Source organism: Abramis brama, assembly GCF_963993115.1.
Source record: "Abramis brama genome assembly, chromosome: 11".
In the NCBI taxonomy this organism is placed as follows: Eukaryota; Metazoa; Chordata; class Actinopteri; order Cypriniformes; family Leuciscidae; genus Abramis; species Abramis brama.
In genome coordinates, this window is record NC_139973.1 from 1,192,501 (window position 1) to 1,206,926 (window position 14,426).

General features: G+C 39.7%; 1 protein-coding gene across 13 annotated transcripts in view; it reads right to left on the reverse strand.

Annotated features, from left to right (window-relative positions):
• The window catches only part of r3hdm2 (R3H domain containing 2), a 71,344-nt gene that overhangs the window by 32,838 nt on the left and 24,080 nt on the right, over positions 1-14,426 (reverse strand). For 10 of the 13 annotated variants that reach the window (XM_084128272.1, XM_084128281.1, XM_084128283.1 and 7 more), the window contains exons 2-3: positions 2,349-2,517; positions 1,168-1,373 (exon numbers count right to left, since the gene is read on the reverse strand). In XM_084128272.1, coding sequence (XP_083984398.1) covers positions 1,168-1,326 — 159 coding nt within the window. In that variant the 5' untranslated portion in view covers positions 1,327-1,373; positions 2,349-2,517. The remainder of the gene's footprint in view (positions 1-1,167; positions 1,374-2,348; positions 2,518-14,426) is intronic. The other 3 variants (XM_084128277.1, XM_084128275.1, XM_084128276.1) reach the window with 1 other exon arrangement.

Below are 14,426 nucleotides of genomic sequence, written 5' to 3' on the forward strand. Positions count from 1 at the left end.
TAAATTCGATTTTCGATTCGACTCAATGAATATAGATTTAATACAAATCCTATATTTGTAAAAACAGTGAACATAAGTTCACAAGTGGTTAATTAATAAAAAAGAAAATATGAGCCACAAACCTGTATATTAAACTCTTTTTATTTTAGGTACACTTGGGGTACATTAAAACAGAACCCAACTCTATATTTCAAATGCATACAATGAATAGACAGGATTTTGATGCATGATGAAAAATTGATGCTGAAAATTGGACAGTCAGAACCAGTGTTGTTTTTGGCGGCCTGTTTTAATTTTAGTTTTAGTCTAGTCTTTGTGTCAAGCTGTCATTTTAGTTTTTATTAGTTTTAATCACATTCATACTCTTTTTAGTCTACTCAAGTTTCAGTTGACTAAAAGTCTGAGCATTTTAGCCTTATTTTAGTCAGAATTATCCATGACTATTTTCGTCTAGTTTTAGTCGACGAAAACTGATGACATTTAGTCTAGTTTTAGTCAATGAAAATTGTATTTTAGTCTCTTTTTAGTAATGCAATTCTATTTAACCCAGTCAATATAGTATACCACTATGGAAAAATAGCAAAAATAGCGAACAGAAAAGTAACACTCGTCTCATTCGTGAAGGATGAAAAACAAGTTCTTTGTGACATGCAAGATTTATTGTATTAAAATTTAAATGCAAAAGAAAAGGCATGAGAGTTGGCTGTTTTTGTCAATTTTAAGTTTTAATTTAAAATGTTTGCGATTTTAATATAACTATTGTAAATTATAAATTGGACTAGTCAGAAGAGTCACATGCCTTGATCAAAGAGGATCAGGTTATTTTATGTTTAAGGTCAAACAAACATAAAATCTCACAGCATTAGCTTTAACATGGAGGCTGCAAGCCTATGAACAGTGGAGGAAAACCAATACTGGCTTTTGGGTGATGGATAAATAATTGACCCTTCGCAGGGAGTTTGATTGACAGGCGATCTGACCAATCATAATCCGCCATCTGCCATTTTTGTCTGACAAATCAGTCAAGAGAGTTAGTAGATTAACGTTGGAGGTTTGAACTTGAAAATCAACCACATTTTAAAAAACGATTAATCGAAAAATCTTTTTTTTTGCCCAGCCCTAGTTTCAAGTCTCCTTCCTAGTGCTTGTGAAATCTGCAGAGGTTACCTGAGCATCCTGGGAAAGGTTGTCGTCAGGATCTGTTATGTCTGGGTTGGTGTCTTTAGAGGGAGCGGATGGGATGGTTTTTCCACGGATGCCTTCGGGAGCGTCGGTGAGCATCGTGTCATCGTTCTCCATCCCGTCGGCAGGGAAAACCACTGACATTTTCCCTTAAAGCGCAAACCAGCACACCTTACAAACCCAGACAGCGGCTGAGGAACACAAGAGGAGGAGATGCAACGTGAGTGACCGCTTCAGAATCCAAATTTCCTGATAATTTACTCTCCTCCACGTCATCCAAGATGTTCATATCTTTCTTTGTTTAGTCGAAACGAAATATAGGTTTTTGAGGAAAACATTCCAGATGTTTCTCCATATAGTGCCTTCAATGGGGTCCAACGGGTCGAAGGTCCAGATGTGAGTTTCAGTGCAGCTTCAAAGTCTCGACACGATCCAGCCGAGGAATAAGAGTCTTATCTAGACAAACCAGCGGACATTTTATAACAAAATAAACATTTATATACTTTTAACCACACATGCTGGTCTTGCACTAGCTGTGATGCGACACACATTATGTAATCAGGTTGAAAGGTCAAGCGTTTTCCGGTTCAGAAATGTGGGGAAGGGCGAAAAACTCCATCTCATTTTCTCCTCCAACTTCAAAATCGTCCGACATCGTTGTTTTAACTTTTATTTTTGTAAATGGCGTTTGACTTAATCTTTGCACGTTGGCTTTGTAAACACTAGGTCTGTACTTACACCTACGTCACGCTTGACCTTTCAACCTGATTACGTAATGTGTGTCGCATCACAGCTAGTGCAAGACCGGCATTTGTGGATAAAAGTATATAAATGTGTATTTTGTTATAAATGTCGCTGGTTTGTCTAGATGAGACTCTTATTCCTCGGCTGGATCGTGTCGAGACTTTGAAGCTGCACTGAAACTCACATCTGGACCTTCGACCCGTTGGACCCCATTGAAGACACTATCTGGAGAAACATCTGGAATGTTTTTCTCAAAAACCTTCATTTCTTTTCCACTGAATAAAGAATGACATGAACATCTTGGATGACGAGGAGGAGAGTAAATTATCAGGAAATTTTAATTCTGAAGTGAACTAATCCTTTAATGATAGTAAAATTATACTTTTTGCAAGTATCATGTGATCAAGTCATCAGTATTTTACCTGACACACCAGGTGCTGTAGTGTGGTGGTGGTGTTCTTCGGTGTGTGTGTGTGTGTGTTTCTATGGCTGAAAAGAGCGCGGGGGGGACGTCATGGTGAAAGAGTGTCTTCTAGGTTTCCTTGCATCCTGAACGGCGCTCACACACACACACAACCATCACAGCTCCTGCTGGAGAGAAACACACCGGTTACATGAGACCAAACACACAATAAACAGATTAAAGCGAGATGCATGCGTTTAAGAGTGAATACACCTCCATGTTTTTATTTTTATATATACACATCTCGTTTGAATATCCGGCAAACTAATTGTTCTTGATCATCATTGCCTTTTTCCCTTAAACAATGGCTCTGTTTGCTAAGGTAAAAATACAAGTGTCATTTTTTTATTATTATTTCCTAATTTTGAATTTCTCGGATCTGAAATTTCTCCGGGGCTTCTTGATTGTAAGTCAAAGTCAGAGACAATGATGACACTATTTGAAATCTAATCGTTTTCTTTTAATTGTCACTCTCCTTAAATTTCGCCGGTGTTTCCATTGCAAATTTGGCTATGCGGTCTCTTTTATTTACTTATTTAAATTAATTATTTTACGTATTTTATATACATCTCATTTGGTCCATATGTCACGTTGGCCAAAAATCAAATGACTTTTTATTTTGTTTTTTTATTTGTGTAGTTGTCTTTGGTCCTGTCCTGTGATTGCACTGTTTATTCGTCTGTAAAACTGATAATACTACAATAAATATGATGAATGTGAGTGAATAGAGCAGCAGACGGTGTGAATGTGCATGTGGGATAGAAAGCATGCCTCGTGTCGTCATAGACTGTGTTTGGCATGTAATACCAGCGCACTACATACTGAGCTCGATGGTGTTTTAAGCCCCCAATGGCTCCTTAGAGGCAGCTAACCCTACCCTCACTGCCTGGACGGTGCCGTTGGGGGCTTAAAACACCAAACACCACATACTGAAGAATGTGCATATACACTGTGTACGCCTGCCAGTTATAAAACAGCAGTATATAGTAATGAACACGGCTGCTGCATGACCCGATCAACACAACCACCATCAGAAAGAGCAGAATGAGCTCAAGCACACGAGACATTAGTGTTGACAGAAGTATTCAGTGCATTGAAATACAACAAAATGATACAACATAACACAACTCGTTACATGTTATGTAATGTGGTGTTATACGTTTTGATAAATGTTCTGTTATTTAATGTTATGTGTTATTATATGTTATAACACATAACACAACATAAAATATAACATTGCATAACATGTAACACATAACATACATGTGTTATGTGTTCTGTTATTTGTTATGTTGTTACATGTTGTTATATGTTAACATTACATAACGTAATATGACATAACATGTAACATAACGTGTTGTGTTATGTTATATATGTTGTGTTGTTTTGTTATATGTTGTTATGTTGACATTTAAATGTAACATTTAACATAACATGTAACAAAACATAACGTAAAGAATACGTTATGTTATAAATGTTATATATTATGTGTGGTATTTTGTTATTTTGTTATGTTAACAAACATATGACATAACGTCACATAACATGTTGATATGTTGTGTGTTGTGTTGTTATACGTTATGTAACATTTAACATAAAAACGTAACAAAACATAACGTAAAAAATAGAACGTTATGTTATAAATGTAATATAACATATAACATTACATATCATATAACAAATGTATATAGGAACACAGAAGGCACACACAGAAGTGTGTGTTACATACACACATGGGAAATGTAATTAGTGCACAGAAATTGTGACCGTATGCACAAGCGTTTTAATAATAATTGATTGAATGTTGCATCTATTGAGTGGAATCACTGCAGAAATTGTGACATTTTTAATCCAGTTTCTGTACAGACTGTCCGATCAACACAAGCGATGAAGGATGATTTTGCTCTGTTCATTCGTCACACTTGAAATGGAAGATGAACGCATTGCATTGTGGGATACAGGATCTCAAAACACATTTGGGCAAATGTAGGTCATCCATGTTTCTGAAGAAGAACATTCCCATCCTGAGCACATACTGTACACAACACACACTGCAGACACACACACACACACTTAACACGACACACACACTGCAGACTCAGATGAGGTGATCACTCGCTATTCTTACACTATAAACACAGGAATCACTGGAGTGTGCAAAAAAAAACATTATACCTGTGTGTGTGTGTGTGTGTGTAAGAGAGAGAGAGAGAGAGAGAGAGAGAGAGAGAGAGAGAGAGAGAGAGAGAGAGAGAGAGAGAAAGAGAGACACAGAGAGAGTGAGTGAGAGAGAGTGTGTGTGTGTGTGTGTGTGTGTGTGTGTGTGTGTGTGTGTGTGTGTGTGTGTGTGTGTGTGAGAGAGAGAGCGTGTGTACAGAGGAACATGGAACAGTGCATTTTGTGTTGTGTTGAGGAACTTGCCATCTGCTGTAAAACGCACGCACACGCACACCCACACCCACACACACACACACACACTCTCATAAGACCGCAGCAGAGACTGAGCCGCTGAAAGAGCGAAGGAAACTCCAGCGCTGACGTCACACTGCAGAGACTGAAGAGAGCTGGGGTTCCCGACTGCAGAAAACACGTCACCAGCAGCACATGACACCGCCGACCAATCACACACACACACACACACACACACACACGCACTGCAGCAACGAGGCCGTCGTCAAGAATCAACTCAAGAAGAAGATGAAGGAGAATGAATGAGGGAGAAGAGCGTTCATGAATGAGCTGTCGCCATCTCTCTCTCTCTCTCTCTCTCTCACACACACACACACACTCTCTCTCTCTCCTTCTGTTGCCAAGGAGATGCCAACATCAGCTGCTGCCGCTTGTGTTCGAGAGCAAGAGTGAGATATTGAACATGAATATGAGAAGCAAACACTAATGTCTTCAGGTGTGATGTGGAGAGTGTCGCTCCGCTGGCCGAACGCACACACACACACACACACATTATACAACACACCTGGGCAGCTGTGTACACACACACACACACATATTATACAACACACCTGGGCAGCTGTGTACACACACACACACACACACAGTGTCCCAGTTAAGAGACACACCACACCATTGTGTCAAGTTACCTCACCGCAGTGCAAGCAAATATCAGAGGCGATGCATATAGAATAAAATTAAATAAATAAAAATAATAATAATAATAATAACCACAATATCTTTGTTCTGAGAAGTAATATTCATTGTGAAATGTAGGAAAACTAATAATTTTCATTCACCAAATTATATTCCAAAATTAACATTCTGCCGGTGGGTGAGAAATTAAAAAATGTATCTTGCAATATTTGTATTATAAACAAACAAAACATGATTAATTAATTATATAAATGATCAAATAAAATCTATTAAAATTAAACAGCTAAATAATAAAAATATATATAAATAAATTATGGTTTAGTATCTTAGAGAAACAGCCCCTAAGAAAAGATGTGAAGACACATCATCATTTTGTTCTTAATATATAGTGTTATTGGGTTACAGGTCTCAAGTTAAATACTAATGATGGAGAAAAAAAGCAAAAATATGAAAGTCACCATTTAAAAATCAAGCAAAAGACAAAAACAAATGCAAAATAAGGTGAAACTGCAAAAATAAACTTAATGCACAACATGTATATTGTAGTTATGTAATAACCTTAAACTGAGGATATTATTGGCTCTTTGACGAACTGCTTTTGTTCCTCGTTTGCAAGTCGCTTTGGATAAAAGCATCAGCTGAATTTATATTCAATATACATTATATTCATTAGTATTTATATTTATACTCGTATATATATGATGTTTCATTCACCCAAAACCGAACGATTGTGAGAAAATGAGAAAAGAATGAGAGAGAGAATAAGAGTGAATGATGCTGCGCTGTGGTTTTATAACACTGCCTGTGTGTGTGTGTGTGTGTGGGCTGATGTGTGTGTGTGTGTGCATCACTGTAACACGCTGAACTGCAGGGGAAATGCGTCACAGAAGGATTCCCTGTTTCAACAGATCGAGAACGACGGCGCAGACAGAAGGACGACGCAGAGAGGAAGCAAATAACGAGAGAAAAGAAGGAGGGATGAACTGAAAGAACAGCAGAAGAGAGGAGAGATGAGTCAGAGTCGGTCCCACCGGACTGAGTGGGCTGGGGGGGGGGGGTGACGTCACATGACCTGACGACAAGAGAGAGGGCGAACGAGCAACACAACCTATAGAGAGGGAGAGAGAGAGAGAGAGAGAGAGAGAGAGAGAAAGAAAGAGAGCGAAGAGCAATACAACCTATAGAGAGAGAGAGAGAGAGAGAGAGAGAGAGAGAGAGAGAGAGAGAGAGAGAGAGAGAAAGAAAGAGAGCGAAGAGCAATACAACCTATAGAGAGAGAGAGAAGAAAGAGGGCGAACAAGCAACACAACCTATAGAGAGAGAGAAGAAAGAGGGCGAACAAGCAACACAACCTATAGAGAGACAGAGAGAGGAGCAATACAACCTATAGAGAGAGAAGAAAGAGGGTGAGAGAGAGAGAGAGAGGGAGAGAGAGAAGAGAGAGAGAGAGAGAGAGAGAGAGAGAGAGAGCGAAGGAGCAATACAACCTATAGAGAGAGAGAGAAGAAAGAGGGCGAACAAGCAACACAACCTATAGAGAGAGAGAAGAAAGAGGGCGAACGAGCAACACAACCTATAGAGAGACAGAGAGAGGAGCAATACAACCTATAGAGAGAGAGAGAGAGGGTGAGAGAAAGAGAGAGAGAGGGAGAGAGAGAAGAGGGAGAGAAAACGAGATCGAGAGAACAAGCAATACAACCTATAGAGAGAGAAGAAAGAGGGTGAGAGAAAGAGAGGGAGAGAGAGAAGAGGGAGAGAAAACGAGATAGAGAGAACAAGCAATACAACCTATAGAGAGAGAGAGAGAGAGAGAGAGAGAGAGAGAGAGCGAAGGAGCAATACAACCTATAGAGAGAGAGAGAAGAAAGAGGGCGAACAAGCAACACAACCTATAGAGAGAGAGAAGAAAGAGGGCGAACAAGCAACACAACCTATAGAGAGAGAGAAGAAAGAGGGCGAACAAGCAACACAACCTATAGAGAGACAGAGAGAGGAGCAACACAACCTATAGAGAGAGAGAGAAGAAAGAGGGCGAACAAGCAACACAACCTATAGAGAGAGAGAAGAAAGAGGGCGAACAAGCAACACAACCTATAGAGAGACAGAGAGAGGAGCAACACAACCTATAGAGAGACAGAGAGAGGAGCAACACAACCTATAGAGAGACAGAGAGAGGAGTAACACAACCTATAGAGAGAGAGAGAAGAAAGAGGGCGAACAAGCAACACAACCTATAGAGAGAGAGAGAAGAAAGAGGAAGAACAAGCAACACAACCTATAGAGAGAGAGAGAAGAAAGAGGGCGAACAAGCAACACAACCTATAGAGAGAGAGAAGAAAGAGGGCGAACAAGCAACACAACCTATAGAGAGAGAGAGAAGAAAGAGGGCGAACGAGCAACACAACCTATGGAGAGAGAGAGAGAGAGAGAGAGAGAGAGAGAGAGAGAAAGAGCGAACGAGCAATACAAGATATTCATATATTCATATGTTAATTTTTAATAAAACAATACACTTATAGCACAATTTTAGCACGAACGAATCAGAGTTTTTGAACGAATCTCTTGAATGGATGATTCAGTGACTCACTCATGAATACTTCACTTGTTTCATTACTGGATGAATCAGAGTTTTTGAACGACTCTCTTGAATGGATGATTCAGTGACTGCACATCTTGCACATCTTAACTCTTTTTTCATGATCAAAGTGACTCCAGGCATCACTATGCGCTTTCAAATCCACAGTTTCACTTTAATTCGCCGGTCTGGAAGGTATGCCATCCTAACACCAACCAATCAGACCTCAGGAACGGCCCAAAATGCCTCAATAACCAATCAAAATATATATTTTTTAAGTCACGGCGATCATTATTTTCTTGCTGTCATGTCCGAGTACTCGTGCACATGCCTCGAGTAAAGAAGCGTTTTTGTAATTTTTATTAGGTTTTAAAAAAAATGTCTATATAGTTTTTATTAAGCTTTAGTTGTAGTTAACCCAACATCCTTTTTTTGCTTAACCTAAACTAAATGAAAATGTAACTACATCCTTGCCTCATTTACTTCTATGAATATGCAAATGAGCCCCGCCTCCACTCTAAACAACATTAAAAGCTTGATTTTCACCACAGGGGGACTTTCTCAGTAATAACCCTGACCCAGATCAAGAAGAACAGGAACTTAAAAACATGAACACCACAAACAGTGCTCTGCTAGACCATGATGCATCACTCACGCTGTGTGGGAGAGATATCGTTCAGCCTATCTCCATCTTTCAGGCTCTAAAAATAAGTGTGTCAGGTTAAAATCTGGGGCTGTTTTGGCTCCCATTACAACCCTTATGCAATCTCCACTTCCCTCCGTTTGAGACCGACAGAAAATTCTCAATGATGAAACTGACGCCTGATTGGACGAGGTCTCGACCAATAGGAAGAGGAGCTCCATGGCAACAGGCTCTGTCACCAAGAGAGAATAGATCTCCCTCCCCCCAATGTGGTGCACATCTGCCCCGTACCCCAATTACACACACACACACACACGTCTGTGAATCACCCCAATTACCCGAGTGTGTGTTTGGAGGGCAGAACAAACGCTTCACCCCGTCACGCCCCTGTTCTCTCTCTCTCACACACACACACACACACACTCTCTGTCTCTCCGTTCATTCCGTCTTCAGTCGCTCTGAGAACATGCTGAGAGAAACGCCAATCACGCCTTTCTGCTCCTTCCAGGCTCACACAGGTAGTAGGCGAAACAACAGCCAATAATGTTTGCTATTTCTGTAACGGAGCAAGTTGAAACGATCAAGACTTCTGCCGGCCAGTCCAACCTGAGCCAATCAACACTGAGCGCCACTAATCAGATCGACTGCGTTCAGATTCATGCATCCTTAAAGTCCCCCTGTGGTGAAAATCCAGCTTTTAATGTTGTTTATGTGTCTATGTGGTGTTTTTAATACGCTTTAAGACAAACCATGTGTAAATTCATAAGTCGACTCCATTGCTGAGTGCTGAGTGCAGTGAACTAGCCTGGATGCCAGCCGAACTTAGCCCCGCCCACAACATGTTTAGGTCGGGAAGTTCGGTCTGGACTCGATCCGTTGAGGAGCTATTATGCCTGAACAAAAATTGTTCGGACCAATCAAATTGTCAGGGCGGGCTTTATACGATGATGGACAGACGAGCAACGGTAACGTAATCATCCACGTCATCAACGAGCGCTTGGGTTGAATTCAAATGACTGCCGCTGAAGAATTGAGATTTCACGAGTTCACGCTTACAAATAAGTCAGATAGAATAAATGCATATTTGGCGTGCTGTCCGAGGAGAGGCTTCGGGCCCGAACCCAAAGTACTCCCCCCGTATTCCTGGCTGTGGAAGAACAAGCCGAGAGTGAGTGGAGGGATGCTGGAAACTGTCAAGGAATGTTAGGTGAGTTCACAGAGTGAATAAATGCTTCCTCTCATGCTGATAGTGTAGACCGTAGACGGTTGATTGGATTGATTATTTGAATGTGCTCCTCCTGAACTTTGTTCCGCCATCGCGTCTGTTATAGAAGATATCGACAGCGCATTAATTTTAAAAGAGGAACAGAGAACCGCGATCGGAAACATGAATGAAAAACATACGTCACTTACTCCGTTGCTCTGATTGGTTGTAGGTCTATCCAATTGAGTGCAGAGGCATTTTTTTTCCTGGTTCGTGTGAAACACGCCCCATAATCACAGCTCAGTGGAGCAGATCAGACTCACATTCTGACTAGAATCTGAGTATGACGACGTCAGGCTAGCAGTGAACCAAAGACAGTCTCAAAAACACGCTTTGAAATCGCTGGCGTTTCTGACGTCACAAACTACCTTGTAACCAATCAGATCAACGTGTGATCGTCAACCAGTGGATCTCTGAGTGAGTGAGTGAGTGGAGGCGGGGCTCATTTGCATATTCATAGAACCGCGCATACTAAATGAGGCAAGGGTGTCGAGTTACATTCAAGACATTTTAAGGCATTTTTCAATGCTGATACAATCTTCTTTTTCCTGACATTTTAAAATTTGGACTTGGCAAAACACTGAATTTTTCAAAATCAAAAGGCAAAAATCTCTGATATTTAGAACTGCTTAATTTTTATATCACAAATAAAACCATTGCGAAAATATCATGATTTATATGCACTTTTAATGTGACTACTAAAACCTCGTCATTAGACTAGTTTGACAGTATAATCATGAGCATGACAGCATTAATACAGGGATGTTTATGTAGCGTTAATTAATTCCTGTTAAAATCAGTTCAATGAAACAATTCCAACCTGAATCTATTTGAAAGTGTCAAAATAAGATATATATATATATATAAAATATATATTCAATACAATATATGCAACATATTTATCAATAATTAAATACATTTTTAATTTAAAATCCCCCTGTAGTAAATTATTTTATCCCTTAAAACTCATCTTTGATCACAAAAATGACATAAAAATGAAATTGCCTTAAAATATCTTGAATGTAACTCGACACCCTTGCCTCATTTAGTATGCGTGGTTCTATGAATATGCAAATGAGCGCCGCCTCCACTCACTCAGCTCAGAGATCCACTGGTTGACGATCACACGTTGATCTGATTGGTTTCAAGGGAAAAAACGTTTAAATATGTCATTTTGGTGATAAAAGATGAGTTTTAAGGGATAAAATCATTGACTACAGGGGGATTTTAAAGACTTCTTCACTATTAAGTACATTTTGAGAATCAGTAGTTGCACATGAACATACGCAGCATCATTTGAGATGGTTTTATGCGGTTCTCAGTATTAAAAATGCACCATGATATATGTAACCTAATCATCTGAAACGGCTGATTGTGCAGCGCTCGAGGCGGTTTCAGTCGCGGTGCCCTCTGTGACGCGTGTATCCCTGGCACTGCCCACTTCACGCTGCGCCACTCCATCTGCTCAGGTACCACCGTCTCCCATCCTTTCTCTCAGTTTCTACTCTCTCGGCCCTCAACGGTGTGGAAAAACACGTCTATTTTCATCCATGCTCCCGCTGGGAGAGAACGAGAGAGAGCAGCAAAACCTTCAAACAACCGTTGTAAATAAAGGCACAGAAAAAGGCATCAGGATTATTACATTAGCCTGGCATATGCCACGGACTGGCACTCAAACTGGCACCAGTTGACCGAGGAATCAGAGTCCAGACAGCGGTTCACTGTTGGTCACTAGGGTTTGTGCTGATACAATCTTCTTTTTCCTGACGTTTTAAAATTTGGACTTGGCAAAACACTGAATTTTTTAAAATCAAAAGGCAAAAATCACTGATATTTAGAACTGCTTAATAATTATATCATGAGCAAAACCATTGCGAAAATACCATGATTTATATGCACTTTTAATGTGACTACTAAAACCTCGTCATTAGACTAGTTTGACAGTATAATCATGAGCATGACAGCATTAATACAGGGATGTTTATATAGCGTCTCTGAAACAGTGTTAGAGTTGATTAAACGTTTGATTAATTCCTGTTAAAATCAGATCAGTGAAACAATTCCAACCTGAATCTATTTGAAAGTGTCAAAATAAGATAAGTAATTAAAAACATTTTTAATTTAAAATCCCCCTTTAGTCAATCATTTTGTCCCTTAAAACTCATCTTTGATCACAAAAATGACATAAAAATGAAATTGCCTTAAAATATCTTGAATGTAACTCGACACCCTTGCCTCATTTAGTATGTGCGGTTCTATGAATATGCAAATGAGCCCCGCCTCCACTCACTCACTCAGCTCAGAGATCCACTGGTTGACGATCACACGTTGATCTGATTGGTTACAAGGTAGTTTGTGACGTCAGAAACACCAGCGATTTCAAAGCGTGTGTTTGAGACTGTCTTTGGTTCACTGCAGTTTTAAGGAGAAAATACTCAGCAATGGAGTCGACTTATGAATTTACACATGTTTTGTCTTAAAGCATATTAAAAACACCACATAGACACATAAACAACATTAAAAGCTGGATTTTCACCACAGGGGGACTTTTAACATTTTAAAATAATGACAATAATCATGTCTGGAGAAAATGACTGATGGCTATAAAGTTACACCCCTCAAACACTCAATTCATCCCTGAAAGCAAAATATGCTTTTAATATGCTCTGAAATAATGCGAATTTCAATAATGAATAATATGAACAAGCAAAAAAAAGTTGATCAGTCCAATAACAGGATAAAACCGCAGATGAGAAGCAGTCTGAGACACTAGTGAACAAACAAGCCGTTTAAAGATCAATCACAAGACCTTTCCTCTGATCTCGGTTTATGCATCATTAAAATACACCTTTCATTAAAGCGACATGCAAAGAGAACAGCCAGAAGTTTGCAATATAACAGTAAACATGGAAATATGTGTTCAAACAATCATCGTCAAACACGATAAGACCTCCAACATCATCATGAATAATTAGTTCTTACTGTTACATAGGTTGCATCCCTTGTTGTTTAAAGTTGTTGTTTTAGGAAGCCAAGCAAAGACACAAGCAAACCAATGTAAAGTTAATTAAAAATTGCACAAGAGGGAATAGAGCAGACAAACAGGGAGATGAGCAGAAGCGCGTCGTACGGACTTTAAAGTGAGAGAGTTTGAGGCAAGTATCACAGTCATACGCATGAAGATGTTCAGTACTGTATATTTATTAACACACTATCCGCTGATCTCACATTAGGACTGTACATGAGGGGAGAGCAGTGAACCTGATGACTTTGAAGCCAATTACACCGTTAGCTGCTCTCCATGGGTTGGTATTGATTTTTCCTTTCCTCTGCCTCAGTCTCTCCTCCACACACACACACACACACACAGAGATATTACACACAATTATACAGCTTTTTCCCACGGTTGGTCGTTAGTATGCAAAGGAGACGCCAGCTATCAAGTACACAGACAGCACAGATAAACAGACCCTCTAAAGCACATCGATGCGACGCTTACGAACTGATTCATCTCATATTAGTTCGTTTCACTGGTTCATTTCATCAGGAAGAAACATGAAGCATCTCAATGTAAAAACACCAAAACAAGCACTTTATGCAGTGATGAATAGGCCTGAAACATGCATGTCGAAAATTCATGAATGAAGCAAATATTTATGTTATTTATTAATAAACTTGCCTGAAATTGGATGGATGGATGGATGGATGGATGGATGGATGGATGGATGGATGGATGGATGGATGGATGGATGGATGGATGGATGGATGGATGGATGGATGGATGGATGGATGGATGGATGGATGGATGGATGGATGGATGGATGGATGGATGGATGGATGGATGGATGGATGGATGGATGGATGGATGGATGGATGGATGGATGGATGGATGGAATTTATATAGTGCTTTCAAGAACGGAAAAAGGACCACATGAGATGGATATCATATCATATCATATCATATGATTATTTAAACTTAGCATTTCAGAACAGGTCTGCATGATTAATCGGAATAAAAATGAAATTGCATTATGGCTTAGTACGATAATTAAATGGCAAAGGCTTTGATTTAGGGGTGTGCGATATGACGATTTTTGATCGTGGACGATTAAAATGTCTCCACGATCTGCTTTTGAAGAAATATCGTAGAATCGTGCATTATATCTGTTCTGGCGCCTGTCCCAACATACTGAACAACGCGACGTATATTCACATAAAATGTTAACGCAGCGGAAAGGGACACTGCAGTTCACAAAAGTTCATAATTTGCATGTGCTTTAATGCTTTGTCGGTTAAACATTTAATTCGCTGCTGATGCGCTGTTCTAACGTGTGCGATTCTCAGCGCGTACATGTGAAGCTCACAGGCACTAAAAGCCTGTCTACCAGCGCCTCCATACTGGACTAAGTTATCTTTCGAGTCTTATTGCTTATACTGTTAAATACACACA